At 44.6% G+C, this 13,312-nt stretch overlaps 1 protein-coding gene across 3 annotated transcripts in view; it reads left to right on the top strand.

The window, feature by feature from the left end:
• Window positions 1-392: 392 nt before the first annotated feature.
• Window positions 393-13,312, top strand: part of NFASC (neurofascin) — a 248,089-nt gene continuing 235,169 nt past the window's right edge. For 2 of the 3 annotated variants that reach the window (XM_027871168.1, XM_027871169.1), the window contains exon 1: window positions 2,265-2,389. In XM_027871168.1, coding sequence (XP_027726969.1) covers window positions 2,265-2,389 — 125 coding nt within the window. Of the gene's footprint in view, window positions 444-2,264; window positions 2,390-13,312 lie in introns of those variants that run through there. The other variant, XM_027871166.1, reaches the window with a different exon arrangement.

Raw genomic sequence — 13,312 nt, 5'->3', positions numbered from 1 at the left:
GGAGGGAGATTAAAACTTAATATCAGGAAAATCTTCCTAGTAAGTATAATGATTCAAAAATTGGACGGACTGCCTGGGCAGATGGTGAGTAGATTTACTGGATACCTTGTAGTGGACAAAGCTTGTCAGTGGGATTGCCGAGGACATTCTGGCTCATTGAACTAGGTGGCTTCTATGACTCCCTTACAATATTACAATGGTCCTCCTCTCCCTCTTCCTCTTTCTTCTTTCTCCTTATCTGGGACATCATGGGGTTGGACTACATGATCTCTGCAGCTCCTTCCAGCACTGACATTCTGCTTCTGACTCGTTTCAGCCTGAAACAACTTCCTCTCCCGTCCCCTCCCTTTCCCAATCCTTCCTTTTCCTACTCTTCAGGACTTGGCTTCACATTTCATCAGGGCGCTCTGGACCAGGATCTTGAGAATCTTGTCCAGTACCCGGTAAGCACTATACTGTATTGATTCCCACTGAAGGCCAAGGCAGATAGCTCTGAACTGAGTCATTATCTCTCATCAGCCAAGGTGGGGGAAGGGGAATCATCTCTGGGCTGGTGTTTCTGTTTTTGTTTTTAGAGGGGGAATATAGCAAGAAGGGGGTGAGGGGGTGGCATACCTTTTTATTTAATGTGTGGAGTTTTTTGGCCCTGATGCCCAGCATGAGTGAAAGGAGAGAAAATGATGAAAGAAAAATCAGTCAGAAACATGAAATCCAGTCAGAAACTTATCCATCCAGGAAGCCATCACGGAGGAATAAAAATCCAGTTGTCTGTTTTTAAAGTATAAATTTAATTTTATGGAGCATTCCCTCCACCCATCAATAGGAGCATTCCCTCCACCCATCAATAGTAAACTTTAATCTCATCTCTCCAGATTATTTTCTGTTGTCATTGTGCTTATTTATCTTTCAATATTTAAAGAATCTATAAGATAGATTGCACACTCTTCTATGCCTTAGCAAATAGTCTTGGTGAGCTACTGCAGTAAAAAAAAAACAAAACAAACCTTACTTTGCAGCCAACCTTCTGGTGATAAGCCTCTGCTCTTAGACTGGAAGGGACCGAAGAGGTCATCTTACCCAACCTCCTCATTTTACAAGGTGAAGAAAACGAGGCCCCGAGTGGAAAAAAGACATACCCCAAATCAGAGAGGTATTAAGCAGCAGAGCCAGGACTTGAATTCTGGTCCTCTGTCTTCGGATGACAGTCTATCACTGCGCCCGTATTTGTTATGAAAGCTTGCAGCTGAGATGTCAGTGTTACAGGCACAGTCTTGGAGAAGCCAGGGCCACCAGGCATGATATAAATTCATGCCACAGAGGTTAGAGTGCTGGGCCTCGCTGGGCCTGGAGTCAGGAAGACTTATCTTCCTGAGTTCAAATCTGGCCTCAGACACTTAGTAGCTGTGTGACCCTGGGCAAGTCACTTCACTCTGTCTGCCTCAGTTTCCTCATCTGTAAAATGAGCTGGAGAAGGAAATGGCAAACCACTCCAGTATCTTTGCCAAGAAAACCCCAAATGGGCTCACAAAGACATGATTAAAAACAACTGAAAACCCCCCAAAACCCCCTTGGTATATATGTGTGTGCATAAGGTTTTCTTCCATGTATTTACATATCAATTTTTAATTCCAGACGTTTACTTGACATATTCTAATTTGTTTTGTACCTACATTTTGTAAAATTTCCCCTTAGTCTTCTTCATCTTTCTATCTGCCTCCCTCCCCTCTGAGAAGAGTGCACGACACATAGTAGGTACTTCATAAATGTTTATTAATAATGAATGAATGTTTTAAAAAGAGATTTCCACCACTTTGCACAGGGTTTAGTGTCAAATAGCCCTTTCCACTGGGCAGTTCTTCCTTGGGTCTGATCTAAATATCTCATCCTGTAACCTCAGTCCATTTCCTCCTGCTCTTGGTTGGAGAGGCAGACAGCTGGTGACCCTCGCCTCCATTCATAGAAGCTCAGTACAGTCACAAGGAGGAGGAGAGGATTTGCAGGGGTCTCAGCTCCCGGGAGTCGCCATTGGGGTGGGGGCAGGGCCACAGCCCAGGTGGTAGGGGCGGGGCCAGGGCCAAGCCTGGAGCATCCTTCCCCTCCCCAGGCAGTGCGCGCTCCCTTGCTTCCCGGAGTCTCGCTTCAGCGCGTGCCCCAGGAGGAGAAGGAAGGAAAGAGGGAAGGGAGGAGGAGGGTGGCGCGCACGCAGGCTGTCGGGGGCGCGCCAGCCAGGCCCCGGGGACGCGCACGGGCTGGTCTCTGCCCTAATGCGGCTGGCGGCGAGAGGCGCTGCAGGCGTAGAAGGGGACAAGTGGTGGCCCCGGCAACCGAAGACCCTGACCGCTCCTGGACCCGCACTGGAGCCGGAGAGTCAAGCCCTGGGGGTAGAGAGGTAAGAGGGCTCTGCCCTGGTGGTGCCGGGGTAGGGGATGTAGGGAGAATCTATGGGCTCTGGAATCCTGGACGGGGACAGCGCACCTCCAGTCCTCCTCCCCATCATCTTTCCTATCCTCTCTCCCGCTTTCGTTCACCTCCCCATTAACCTTACTATTCCTCACTTCCCACATGACCACTTCTTCATTATCCTTCCTATCTCTCATCCCCTATGAAGTCTGCCTTCTTCACCATCATCTTTACTATTTCCATCCCCCTTCCTATCTTGTCTCTTTATCCCCTTCCTATAATCCCCCCATCCCCCTTCCTATCTGTCTCCCCATCCCCCTTCCTATCTGTCTCCCCATCCCCCTTCCTATTCGTCTTCCCCTCCTCCTCCCTATCCATCTCCCATCCCTCTTTCTATCCTCCCCATCCCCCTTCTTATACTCCTCCCTATCCATTTCCCCATCCCCCTTCCTATCTGTATCTCCATCACCCTTTCTATCCTTTTTTTCCCACTTTGATTCCCCATCTCAGCTCTGTTCATCTTCCCACCCTCTTCTTTTGCCCTATCCTCCTCCGTATATTCCTTTATTGCAACTTCTATTCCTTATCTTTTTCTTGTCTACCTCCTAGCTCAGGTCCCAGTCCACAATCCTTCTATTTACCTCTCAATCCTTTCTTATACCTTCTTCCACATTATATGTCAGCCTCTCTCCTTGCTCTATTCTATCACCTTCTGGGCTTTTCACTCATAGTTGTCCATGACCTGCCTTTAAGAGTCCTCTCTTTCCCACTTTGGCCTTACTGTTTGTGACATCTCTTTACCACTTCTTTCTATACTCTATCCCAATCTACTACTGAGTGCCCTCTCTAATCCATCTCTCCCTTATCTGTATTATTCCTTTTCAGTGAAGACCCCTCAACTCTCTCTTGGCTGATTCCACACCCCTCTATAACCTTCTCCATCCACCACCTCCAGCACTCTCTTCTAAAGTATATTGCTGACACTTAATTTCCTTATCCTATTGCTCCATCCCTCCCTTAGAGTTTCTCATCCTTCCCTTTTCCCATCCTTGGGCCTGGGTATAGGAAGGCTGAGTTTACTCTGTTAGAGCTTTTGGCTGTAACCTCTCTCCTCCAAATTCCTTGTGCCTTCCTTTGGGGTGCAGGATGTGGAATATGCCTCCCTGCTGATCCTTCCCTGCCTCCAGACCCTCTATGCCAGCAGCTCTAGTTGCCTTAAGAGGCTGGTTTGTTTCCTGGTTGGACTTTGTGGTGGGATAAAGTTGAATGTATGTTAGTGGATTGGGAGGCAAGGAAGACCATAATGGCTTCATAGATTATTCCAAGTTCTTGTTCTGATCCCTGACCTGTAAATGATGGTATAAAGGTTGCATTGGTGGTTTGGTATATTTAGGATTTTTGGGACAGGATTGTTTTCCCAACTCCAAACACAGTCACGGTGCCTTTGTGTGGCCCTAAGGGCCGGGAGTGGGCATAGTGCTGAATCATTTGGACTTTCATCATATGCAGCCTCTTGCTGTATACAGTCTTCATACCTGGTCCCCTGGGCAAGATCAGCTCCAAGATTTTACAGCCTTCCTAGCCAGTACAGTGTGTGTGTGTGTGTGTGTGTGTGTGTGTGTGTGTGTGTGTGTGTGTGTGTGTGTGTTGGGAGGAGGGTGGAAGACAGGGGAAAAGGTCCTGACCTCTCACCATGGAAGAAATGACCACAGTTCTCTCCTCCTCATCCCTTCTTGTCTTTCTCATACAAAGAAAGTATGTCTTATCTACTCTTGTAGTCCTAGATAGCTATACCAGGGGACAGGGGAAGTGTCAGCAAAACCTTAGAGGAGGCTAAGATCTGAAATTTTGAGGTCTTGGGGTGATGAGGATGAAGCACTCATAAGAGATGAATTGTTTACATTAAGTCCGAAGTGCCAGACTGATTCATGACCCACAGAAGTCAAGGAACCCACTGGGGATGAGAGACAAGGAGTCCAAGGGAGTGTTAGAGGTGATGAGAAGTCTGACTCATGCTTCCTTTTGTTCTGATCTCGCCAGCATTCCTCTTTAGGAGATGTCTTCTGGCCTCCTAACCTCCCACTTCCACTCCCACCCTCTTTGGGTACAACTGGAGCTCTGTGTGTGTGTGTGTGTGTGAGAGGGAGAGAAAGAAAGTACCTGAGCTTAATCTTAGGCCTTAAAAACTATTCTTATCCTCTTTAGAACAGATAAGGAATTTTAGGGGTGTAAATGGAGGATTTAGCATGACCATTGAGGCAACACTTAACTTTTTTGGGTGCCTATTTCTTCATTCGTAACCTGACAGGGTGGAACTAAATGGCCTTCTCATTTCTCTTCCAGCTCTAAATCTCAGGTCCCTTGAGAGGAAACTGCAAATCCTCACCTCTCTATGTACAGCTCACCTATGTTAAGCTGAAATAGCTTGCCTCTTCAAACTACGCAGGTCTCCCTTTATGTCTGGTGGGGGAGTAGGGAGGACTGACAGCCTCCTGCTTTGTATAGGTAGAGAAATGAAGAATCCTCTTGAATTCAGGTACCCAGGTCTTCAGAATCTCAGAACTGGCAGAGATCTCCAAGTTTGTTTAGGCCAGCAAAGACCCAAAGCATGAATTTCTTCCATACTGTCCCCCAACAAGTGGTTCAGCTTCCTCTTAAAAACTCCTGATGTTGAAGAATGGACTGAGTACACTGGATTTAATCAGGTCCAGAGTTTATATACTGGCTCTATTACTTATGGAGATCTTGGACAAGTCACTTTAACCTCTATAGGTTTCAGTTTCCTGCTATGTAAAATAAGGGGGCTGGAATAGATGATCTGATGATCATTTAAGGTCTTTTTCTATTTTGGTTCCTTGGATTGTTGACCTCATTACCTCCTCCAGCAGGCTATTCTGTTTCTGGATAGCTCAAATGTTTAGCAAGCTTTTTTTTTTTCCAAGTCAAGTGGGAATCTGACCCCGTAGCTTCAACCCATTGGTCTTTTTCCTGCATGGTCTCTCTGAAAGAAGGAGTAGCAATAGCCTTTGAATGCAATTGAGAGTTGATTGAACCATGATTCTGTTGTGAAATGATTAAACATTTCAGTTTCATTCAATCAAAATTTTATTGTGTAACCTGTCACCATCTTTCCTGAGTCCCAGCTGCCTTGGTTATGTCATTGACCCCTCTACTTCAGTGCTTAGAGCCTGCTGTCCAAACCCGCTGAGAAGTCAGAGCACAGAAAGAGGACCTAGTTTTGCCAGCTTCGCTAGTTAGTTTCTTTATTCTTTTATTAGGCTAAGCTTAGCTTGAAGTTTTGGTGACACATGAAGGATATAGCTACTGTCTTAGAGTTGAAGTTCCTATATTTTGTCTTCTGGGGTGGAGGTTGGGGCCTGGCTGTACAGTGACTGAGTCTTAAGCTTCTAAGGCTCTGATCATATGGTTTTTCCCATCCCTTGCCCCACCTTCCTTGCTCAGCCACTGGTGCATTAAGATCTCTGAGTCTCAGATAACATAAAGAGATGGAAGGGAAGCAAAGAACTCTGTCCTTGGAAACAAAAAGATACTTAGAAAATAAGAATGGGTGAATTAGCCAGATCCCTCTCTGTTGGGGGAGGAGATGCGAACTCAGATTGTTTATATTCCCTACCTTTAGGCAGTGGGGTCAAACTCAAATAGAAACATATCCCTGTGGGACAAATTAATACTACCTATACTTTATTTTCTTTTTATTTATTTTGTTAAGTATTTCCCAATTACATTTTAATCTTGTCAGCTGTCCTCAGGAGTTTTCTGGGATTCCTCTGCGTTAGACAGAACAGCTGAAGGGGTTGTTGGGCACTGGGACTTTTGATGACAATACAATCAATGCTTCTACCTCCCTCTTAGGTTCTGGTATGGTTGATGTTGTCTGGAAGTGCGGGTTGGAGTTGTGTGCAGTGATTAGGGTAAATCTGAGGTGTTACCAGACTCCTAGGCTTGACTGATTATTGCGCCAGGCATCCAGTGGCTGGTGGAGCAGAGATTTCGTTGGTAAGCTTGTCTGGGGGAGCACACATAAAACTAGGATGTGGTTTCTGGTGGGAGCCTAGGTTTTCTGCTGTTGGGATAGGGCAGCTTCGTCTTGCTGGCAGTTTCAGGTACTAGCTTAGTTTCTCAGGAATATCAGTGCCTGAATTTGCTTGGACGTCAGTATCCATTGCCTCCTGGAACAGCAGGTTTTCTAGGACAAAATCTTTGCAATTAATATGTGCAACACCTTCCTCCAGAGGGTTCCATGTTTCACTTCTATCTCCCTCCTTCTCCCTTTAACAGCCCATAGGGTCAATCACTTCCCTGTTCTGAATTTCCTGTTGTGAGCAGAGACCTATCCTGGTTGCTACAGACTCCAAGGAAGGGAACAGTTCCTGCCCTCAAGAAGCCTCTAGTCTGGTTGAGAAAACAGTCTTTGCCGTCATGGAGCTCTTCTAGCCTAGATGCAGAGTAAGAAGAAACAGGAGACACAGAGTCGTCAATTTAGAGATGAAAGGGATCTGAGAAGTCCCTTAGGTCAGCCTTTTCATTTTACAGATAAGGTAACTGAGTCCCAGAGAGGTCGATGACTTGTGCAAGATCACATAGGGAGCAAGTGGCAGAGTCGAGAGAGTTGAGATTCAAAACCATGTCTTTTAACTTTTTCCACTGCCCACGCTCATGGAGCAATGAATGTAGGGCCTGTTCTTTATACAAATGTTCAGAAGATGTAGTTTAATGATAGTAGTCATAGTTAAGTGGGAGTAATCAGAGAAAACCTGATTGAGGAGCAGCTGAATTTGGAAAGGGAAGAACATGGACTGTTAGGAAGTTGGCCACAGGTAACTCCCCCTCTTTTATCTGGTTAGGCTTGGACTAAGTGCTTGACCCCAGGTTACTCTGACTGAGTTGGGAGAAGAACCCAGGAGACTTCTCATCTCATCTCTCTAGAGAGTTCACATAATTCTTTGGGAAGCGAGGTCCAAGTTATCTCTCTGCCCTCTGAATAGGCTGGACCTTGCTGGAGTTGGGGTCTGCAGTGATCCCAGGCCAGGTAGGTAGAACCATATTCCAAGCCAGGGATGTTTGATGTGAAACTCTCTGTTGTTTGCTCTTGGGCTAGGTAGCTCAATATTGGGATTGATCAGTGCCTAGTACATAGTAGGCATTTAATAAATATTGATTGATTGATTGAAGTGTCCTTGCCCAGAATTCTGATGAAAGGACAAATGGTCAACATCCACATGGTCTGGAGGTCAATGAGGAGAAGGCTAAGGTGAGAGCTCAACTTGGTGGTTGGGTAGGCACAGTGCTAGCTCCTCTGTCCCTCTCCACTGCAGCATTCATTGGCCAAGTTCTGTCTGTGGGTCTTCTAAGCCACCCTTTGCCCTCCCTGTGGTTATATGTTTGAAGGAACATTGCAATTCATCTATTACTTAGTACAGGTCTTAGAGAGTTGCCTGAGGCTCAGCAAAGTTAAGTGACTTACCCATGCTCACACAGCTGATCAGTGTCAGAGGTAGGACTTCAGTATCCTATCTGTTATGCTGTCCTGCCTCTGCTTGAAGGAATAGGGAAAAGGGGTAGTTTGAGGATTAGGACAGCTAGATAAGCATGGAGTCAGTGCAATATCCTTTAGGCAAGTCTGTTAGGATTCAATTTTGCTAGGTGAAAGTGATACACAGATATAGTTCTATGAGACCTTAAAGTCTAAAAGGGGAAAGGCTAAGTACATAAATGACCGGTGGAAGGTGACATAGAAAGGTAAAGGAGCAGTCCAGGCAGAGTACTATGGGAAATTTAAAGAAAGAGAAATCACTTTCACCTGGCAGTGAGTGAAAGGGGATGTAGGGAAGGCTTCACAGAAGAAGTAGCATCTGAATTGGAATTTGAAAGAACGGAAGGACTCCAGCAGATAGAGGGAATTGGGGTGGGGGAGTTCATTCCAGGCCTGCGGAAAGTTGTGAAGAGGAAAGGAGTGTAGGAGGTAGAATAATTGACTTTGGCTAGGATGTAAAATATATGTGCTGACCAGGGAGCGTAGTGGATAGTGTTGGACTTGGAGTCAGAAAGAACTGAGTTCAAATCCAGCCTCTGACACTTATTGCTGCATGACCCTGGGCAAGTCACTTCACCTTTCTCAGCCTCACTTTTCTCATCTGTGAAATGGAGATAATAATTGAATTATTATTATGGATTATTATGAGGATCAAATGAGAAAATTTGAAGTGCTTTGCAAACCTTAATACGCTATTCAAATGCTAGCTATTACTATGGCGTGACTTCTAAGTATCTCTCCATGTGGGGATACGAAAGTAGTCACCTCAAACCCTTATAAAGAGTTTATAATCTAATTGGGGGAAGTGCATTGCAACCTTTTCCTGAAGGGGACCTGAGTGAAGGAGGTACTTGACCTTCCTGAAACAAGAGACCCACATAGGGCAGAAAATAATGAAGTGCTGAATTGTGAGGCACTGCCTACATGGGCTATTAGAGTTTTAAGAACAGTAAAGGGAAGGCTTCATGGAGCAGCTGGGACCTGGAGTGGGTAGTATTTGGATAGGTGGAGAGGAGGGCATTCCAAGTAAGGGAAAACAGTGTGAAGATAGGTCTAAAGGTGAGAATGAGCTTGAGCATCAGATCTCAGTCAGATCTTCGCTTTGGAAGGGACCTTAGGAGTTATCTAGTACAACCTCACACCAGAGGCAGGAATATTCTCTATAATATCACTGACGGGTGGCCATCTAGCCACATCTGTTTGAATATTAACAGTGACAGGGAGGCCACTACCTCAGAAAGCAGCTTATTTAGTGGTTAGACAATTCTCAATGTAAGATCTTCTGTATATTGAGCCAAAAATCTGGTCTCGATTCTCCTCAGTCTACACAGAATATTCATTTCGTACATGAGAACACTCTGGCTATTTGAAGGCATTGCTCATATCATCCTAACTCCCTTCACCTACCTCAAAAGGTCTTTTCTCTAGCTCACTTCAACACCCTCAGTTCATCCTTCAAACTATCCACCACAATCCTAGTCACCCACCTTTGAACTTGCTCTTTCTTTTCACGGCCCCTCCTAAAAATGGTGTGCAGAACTGAACATAGATTCCAAATGTGTTCTGACTAGAACAGAGGACAGAGGGATCTACCTACCACTTCCCTGGATCTCAGTATTACATTCCATGTAACATAGACCAATATTGTGTTAGCTTTTTTGTTTGCATTTCAGTCAAACCACACTGTTGGCTCATGCTGAATCTGCAGTCAGCAAACCCTCCAAGTTCTTTTTTTTACCCAAACTATGATTAGTTAGTGATGTCTCCCCCTTATTGAGGTGGTTTCATGACTTTGAAAAGAAGTAGGCTACTTATGATCCTGTATCACTCCTTATCACCATCTTCCTTCTCCCAGTTTTTCCTACTCACTGTGGCATATAGTAATATAGGGAGAGGATGTCATTCTGGGACTTGGGGCCTGTATTTTCATTCCATCTCTAACTAAATCATGTCTACCTTGGACTGACCTTAGGAGAATCCCTGCCTCTTTGTGAGTTTCAGGCTTTCCTTCTGTACAATGAAAAGAATAATGATTCTGAAAGTTTTCAAACAAATGGGTGACCACTTCTCAGAGATCTTGTAGGAGGGAATCATACTCTCCAAAAGGGAAAGCCCAAGTGTGTCATGGGCCCATCAGGCAGTCTGGTGAAGCCAGAATAATGTTTTAAAATGATTGAATGAAATGCTAAATTTCAGTTAGAGGATAATGATAATAAAAGTGTAGTCTTTTTTTTTTTCCAACCCAGTTCATGGAATTCCTGAAATCTATTTATGGAGCTAAAATTAAGAACCCCTGACCTAAAATAGTTCTATGATTTTAATATATTCTCTACCCCCTCTCCCATCCCACACATTGTACTCCATGATAATCATCATTTCTCTTTTCTTACTTCGCTTCCATTCAGAAAGAGAAGATGAGAGTGCCCTGGGATATTGTGGTGAGGGTCCTGATGACATCGTTACCCCCCCCAGTCCCCTTCTCCAGGAAGCAGCTGCTTTAGCATCTGTCTCCTCTTCCTTCACCTGCTCCCTTTTACTCCTCTTCCGCTGCCCCTCCCTCAGTCCACTCCTCCCCACAGCCACCCTGGCAGCCCCTCTTTCTATCATTATGATGCTAATTGTGTTGTTAATTTTTCCAGATCCTGGAAAGAAAGCCCCAATCTGTTCTAATGAATTTAATTACAGAGGGGCTTGGAGGTCCTCAGAACCTCTTACCAGGATCACAATAAACAGAGCTAAAGAGATAAACAGGCGCCCTCCCCCCCTTCTCCCCCCAGCTCCTCCCCCCAACCCCAATCAGGGACAAGCTGCCAGAGATTCTGGGCTAACTGACTTGCCTCCTGGGATAAGAGGATCCTAGCCCTGAGCTGAACTGAGGTTCAATATCTTCCTACAGGTTGGTACCTTTCTTGTACGTGACCCCATCTAGCCCCATGTTCGAGATCTCCCACCTATGCTTTGTATTGTATTCCCGGCCCAGTTCTTGGGTAGTGAAGGGGAAGGAGCATGGTGGGTGGGCCTTCTAAGGAGACTTGTCCTGTTACCCTTCCCATCATCAACAGATATTTATTGAACACCTACTATGGCTAGGGTTCGAGCTTCCAGGGGTAGGGATGGGGCACAGAGATATATTCTCTGTCTCAGGGACCTCAAAGTCTGCCTGGGCAGACAGGGCCATTTTTAGTGGGGAAAAAAGAATAGTAACATAAAGCAATATAAAGCTAAAGTGCCCAAAGAATGGTCTAGACAGTAAATACTATAAGAATAAAGAGACTAGAGAGAGCACAGTGATCTGAAGTGGGTGGAGGAGGCTTTCTAGAGAAGGTGGGACTGGAACATCAATAAGGAAAGAGGAAGGGAAAAGGTATTTCTGTAAAGGGAAATGATATTAAGTAAATGCTGGACTGCAAGGCCTTTTTTGGTCCCCCCAGCTGCTAGGGCATTCTGCTCTGAGATTGCCTTGCATCTACTCTGGATATGGTCTGCATGTATGGTATTGTTTTTCTTACTAGAATTTGAGCTCCTTGAAGGACCGTTTTGGCCTTTCTTTGTAATCTTCAGTGCCAAGCACAAAGACTATATAATAAATGTTTAAGAAATGCTTATTGACCGACTGATTGATCAAGCCAGTTAGTATAGACCAAGTTTAAGAAACACTTGGAGAAGGAGCGTAGATTTAGAGGTGGAAGTGATCTTGAAGGTCATTTAGTCCAGCCCTCTTATTTTAAAATGAAGAAACTGAGGATCAGAGAGATTAGATGACTTATCCAGGATCACACTGGGAGTAAGTGGCAGAGATAGAATTTGAACCCATCTCCTTTGACTCTAAATCCATTACTTTGGATTCCTACTGTACCACACAGTGATCCTTAGGGAGAGCTGTCATGAGCACTGGACTTGGATTCAGGAAAATGTGGGGTTTTAATCCTACCTCATTGCACTTACTATGAGACCCTAAGCAAGTCACTTAACTTCCCAGGGTCTCAGTTTCCTCATCTGTAAGATGAGTGGGTTGGATCCAATGACCCTTCCAACTCTGAATCTGTGATTTCCTAGAGAGGACAGCCAGAATGTAGGTTCTTGCTTTTGGCATTGGTGGTTGCTAGGATGGCCAAGATGAGAAAGAGTGATCTGCAGAGTATTCTCCAAGGTGAGTCCTAGTTCGAGGGCACAAACACTTTTCCTTGCTAACATTGGCCAGTTTTCTTCTGGCTTAAATTTCTTGGAACAGGCTGTGGGAATTCCCAGATCTGGGGTCAGTAGGTTTCATTCCTTTCTTCCACTTAGTGCGAACTAATGAGAGTCCTAGGGCAGTCCGTATGCACTGGTAACAAACATGGTCCTAGTTTCGACTCAATTAAATTCAAAAAACATTTATTAAGCTGTTTAGAAATGACCCCAGGCAGGAAGGGGAAAGGGTTTCACAGATGTATCCCAGCTGTAGAACTAACAGAAGCATTCTTTTAAAAAAAATTGTATCAATATCTTTTGTTCTTATGTCACCTTTATCCATTGTAACTTTGAATAAAAAGGAGAAAAAATAATTCAGCACCACTAATGAGTACATCAACAAGTCCAATATCTTATCTACATGCAGTATGTCACATCTGTAGATCCCTACCTCTGCAAAGAAGCAAGGGAGGTACCTTCTCTTTTTTATTTTTTTTTATTATTTTTTTTAGGCAGTTGGGGTTAAGTGACTTGCCCAGGGTCACACACCAAGTAAGTGTTATGTATCTGAGGCCACATTTGAACTCAGGTCCTCCTGACTCCAAGGCTGGTGCTCTATCCACTGCGCTACCTAGCTGCCCCTGCCTTCTCTTATTTTAGTCATGATGGTTTCACAGCACTTGGGTTTCATTTTGTTGTTTCCATGCGCGTTGTTGGAGTCATTGAATGTGTTGTTTCCCTAGTTTTTCTTACTTTACTTTGCAGTAGTTCATGTAAATCTCTCAGTGTTTCTCTTTATTCTTCATATTTATCCTCCCCCCCCCACAATAATATTCCATTTGAGGCATTTTTCTTTGACTAGATTCCTTTCTACAAGATCTGCACCACCAAGCTGCTGGGAGGGCAGCCTTTTCCATCCCTGCACTTTCGCCACCAACCCAACTCTGGTAGAAAGGGATTCTGATTTCCTCCTCTCCTGCTAGCTCTTCCTTTTGGCCTCAGTGTAGAGCCCCTATCTTTTCTTTCCATCTAGTTTACCTGAAACAGAAGTTGGGAATTTTAAAAGGTCATTACTATTACAATTATTATAGGATCATAGGATTTAGACCTGGAATAAGATCTCTGAAGTCATCTAATATCTTTTATTGATGTTTTTTGTTTTACACCTTAGTTGTTTCTGGAAATACT

The sequence above is a fragment of the Vombatus ursinus genome, unplaced genomic scaffold (assembly GCF_900497805.2).
Source record: "Vombatus ursinus unplaced genomic scaffold, bare-nosed wombat genome assembly UNPS02014798.1, whole genome shotgun sequence".
NCBI lineage: Eukaryota > Metazoa > Chordata > Mammalia > Diprotodontia > Vombatidae > Vombatus > Vombatus ursinus.
The sequence above is the reverse complement of the archived record's forward strand: the minus strand, read 5'-3'. Positions and strand labels throughout refer to the sequence as shown.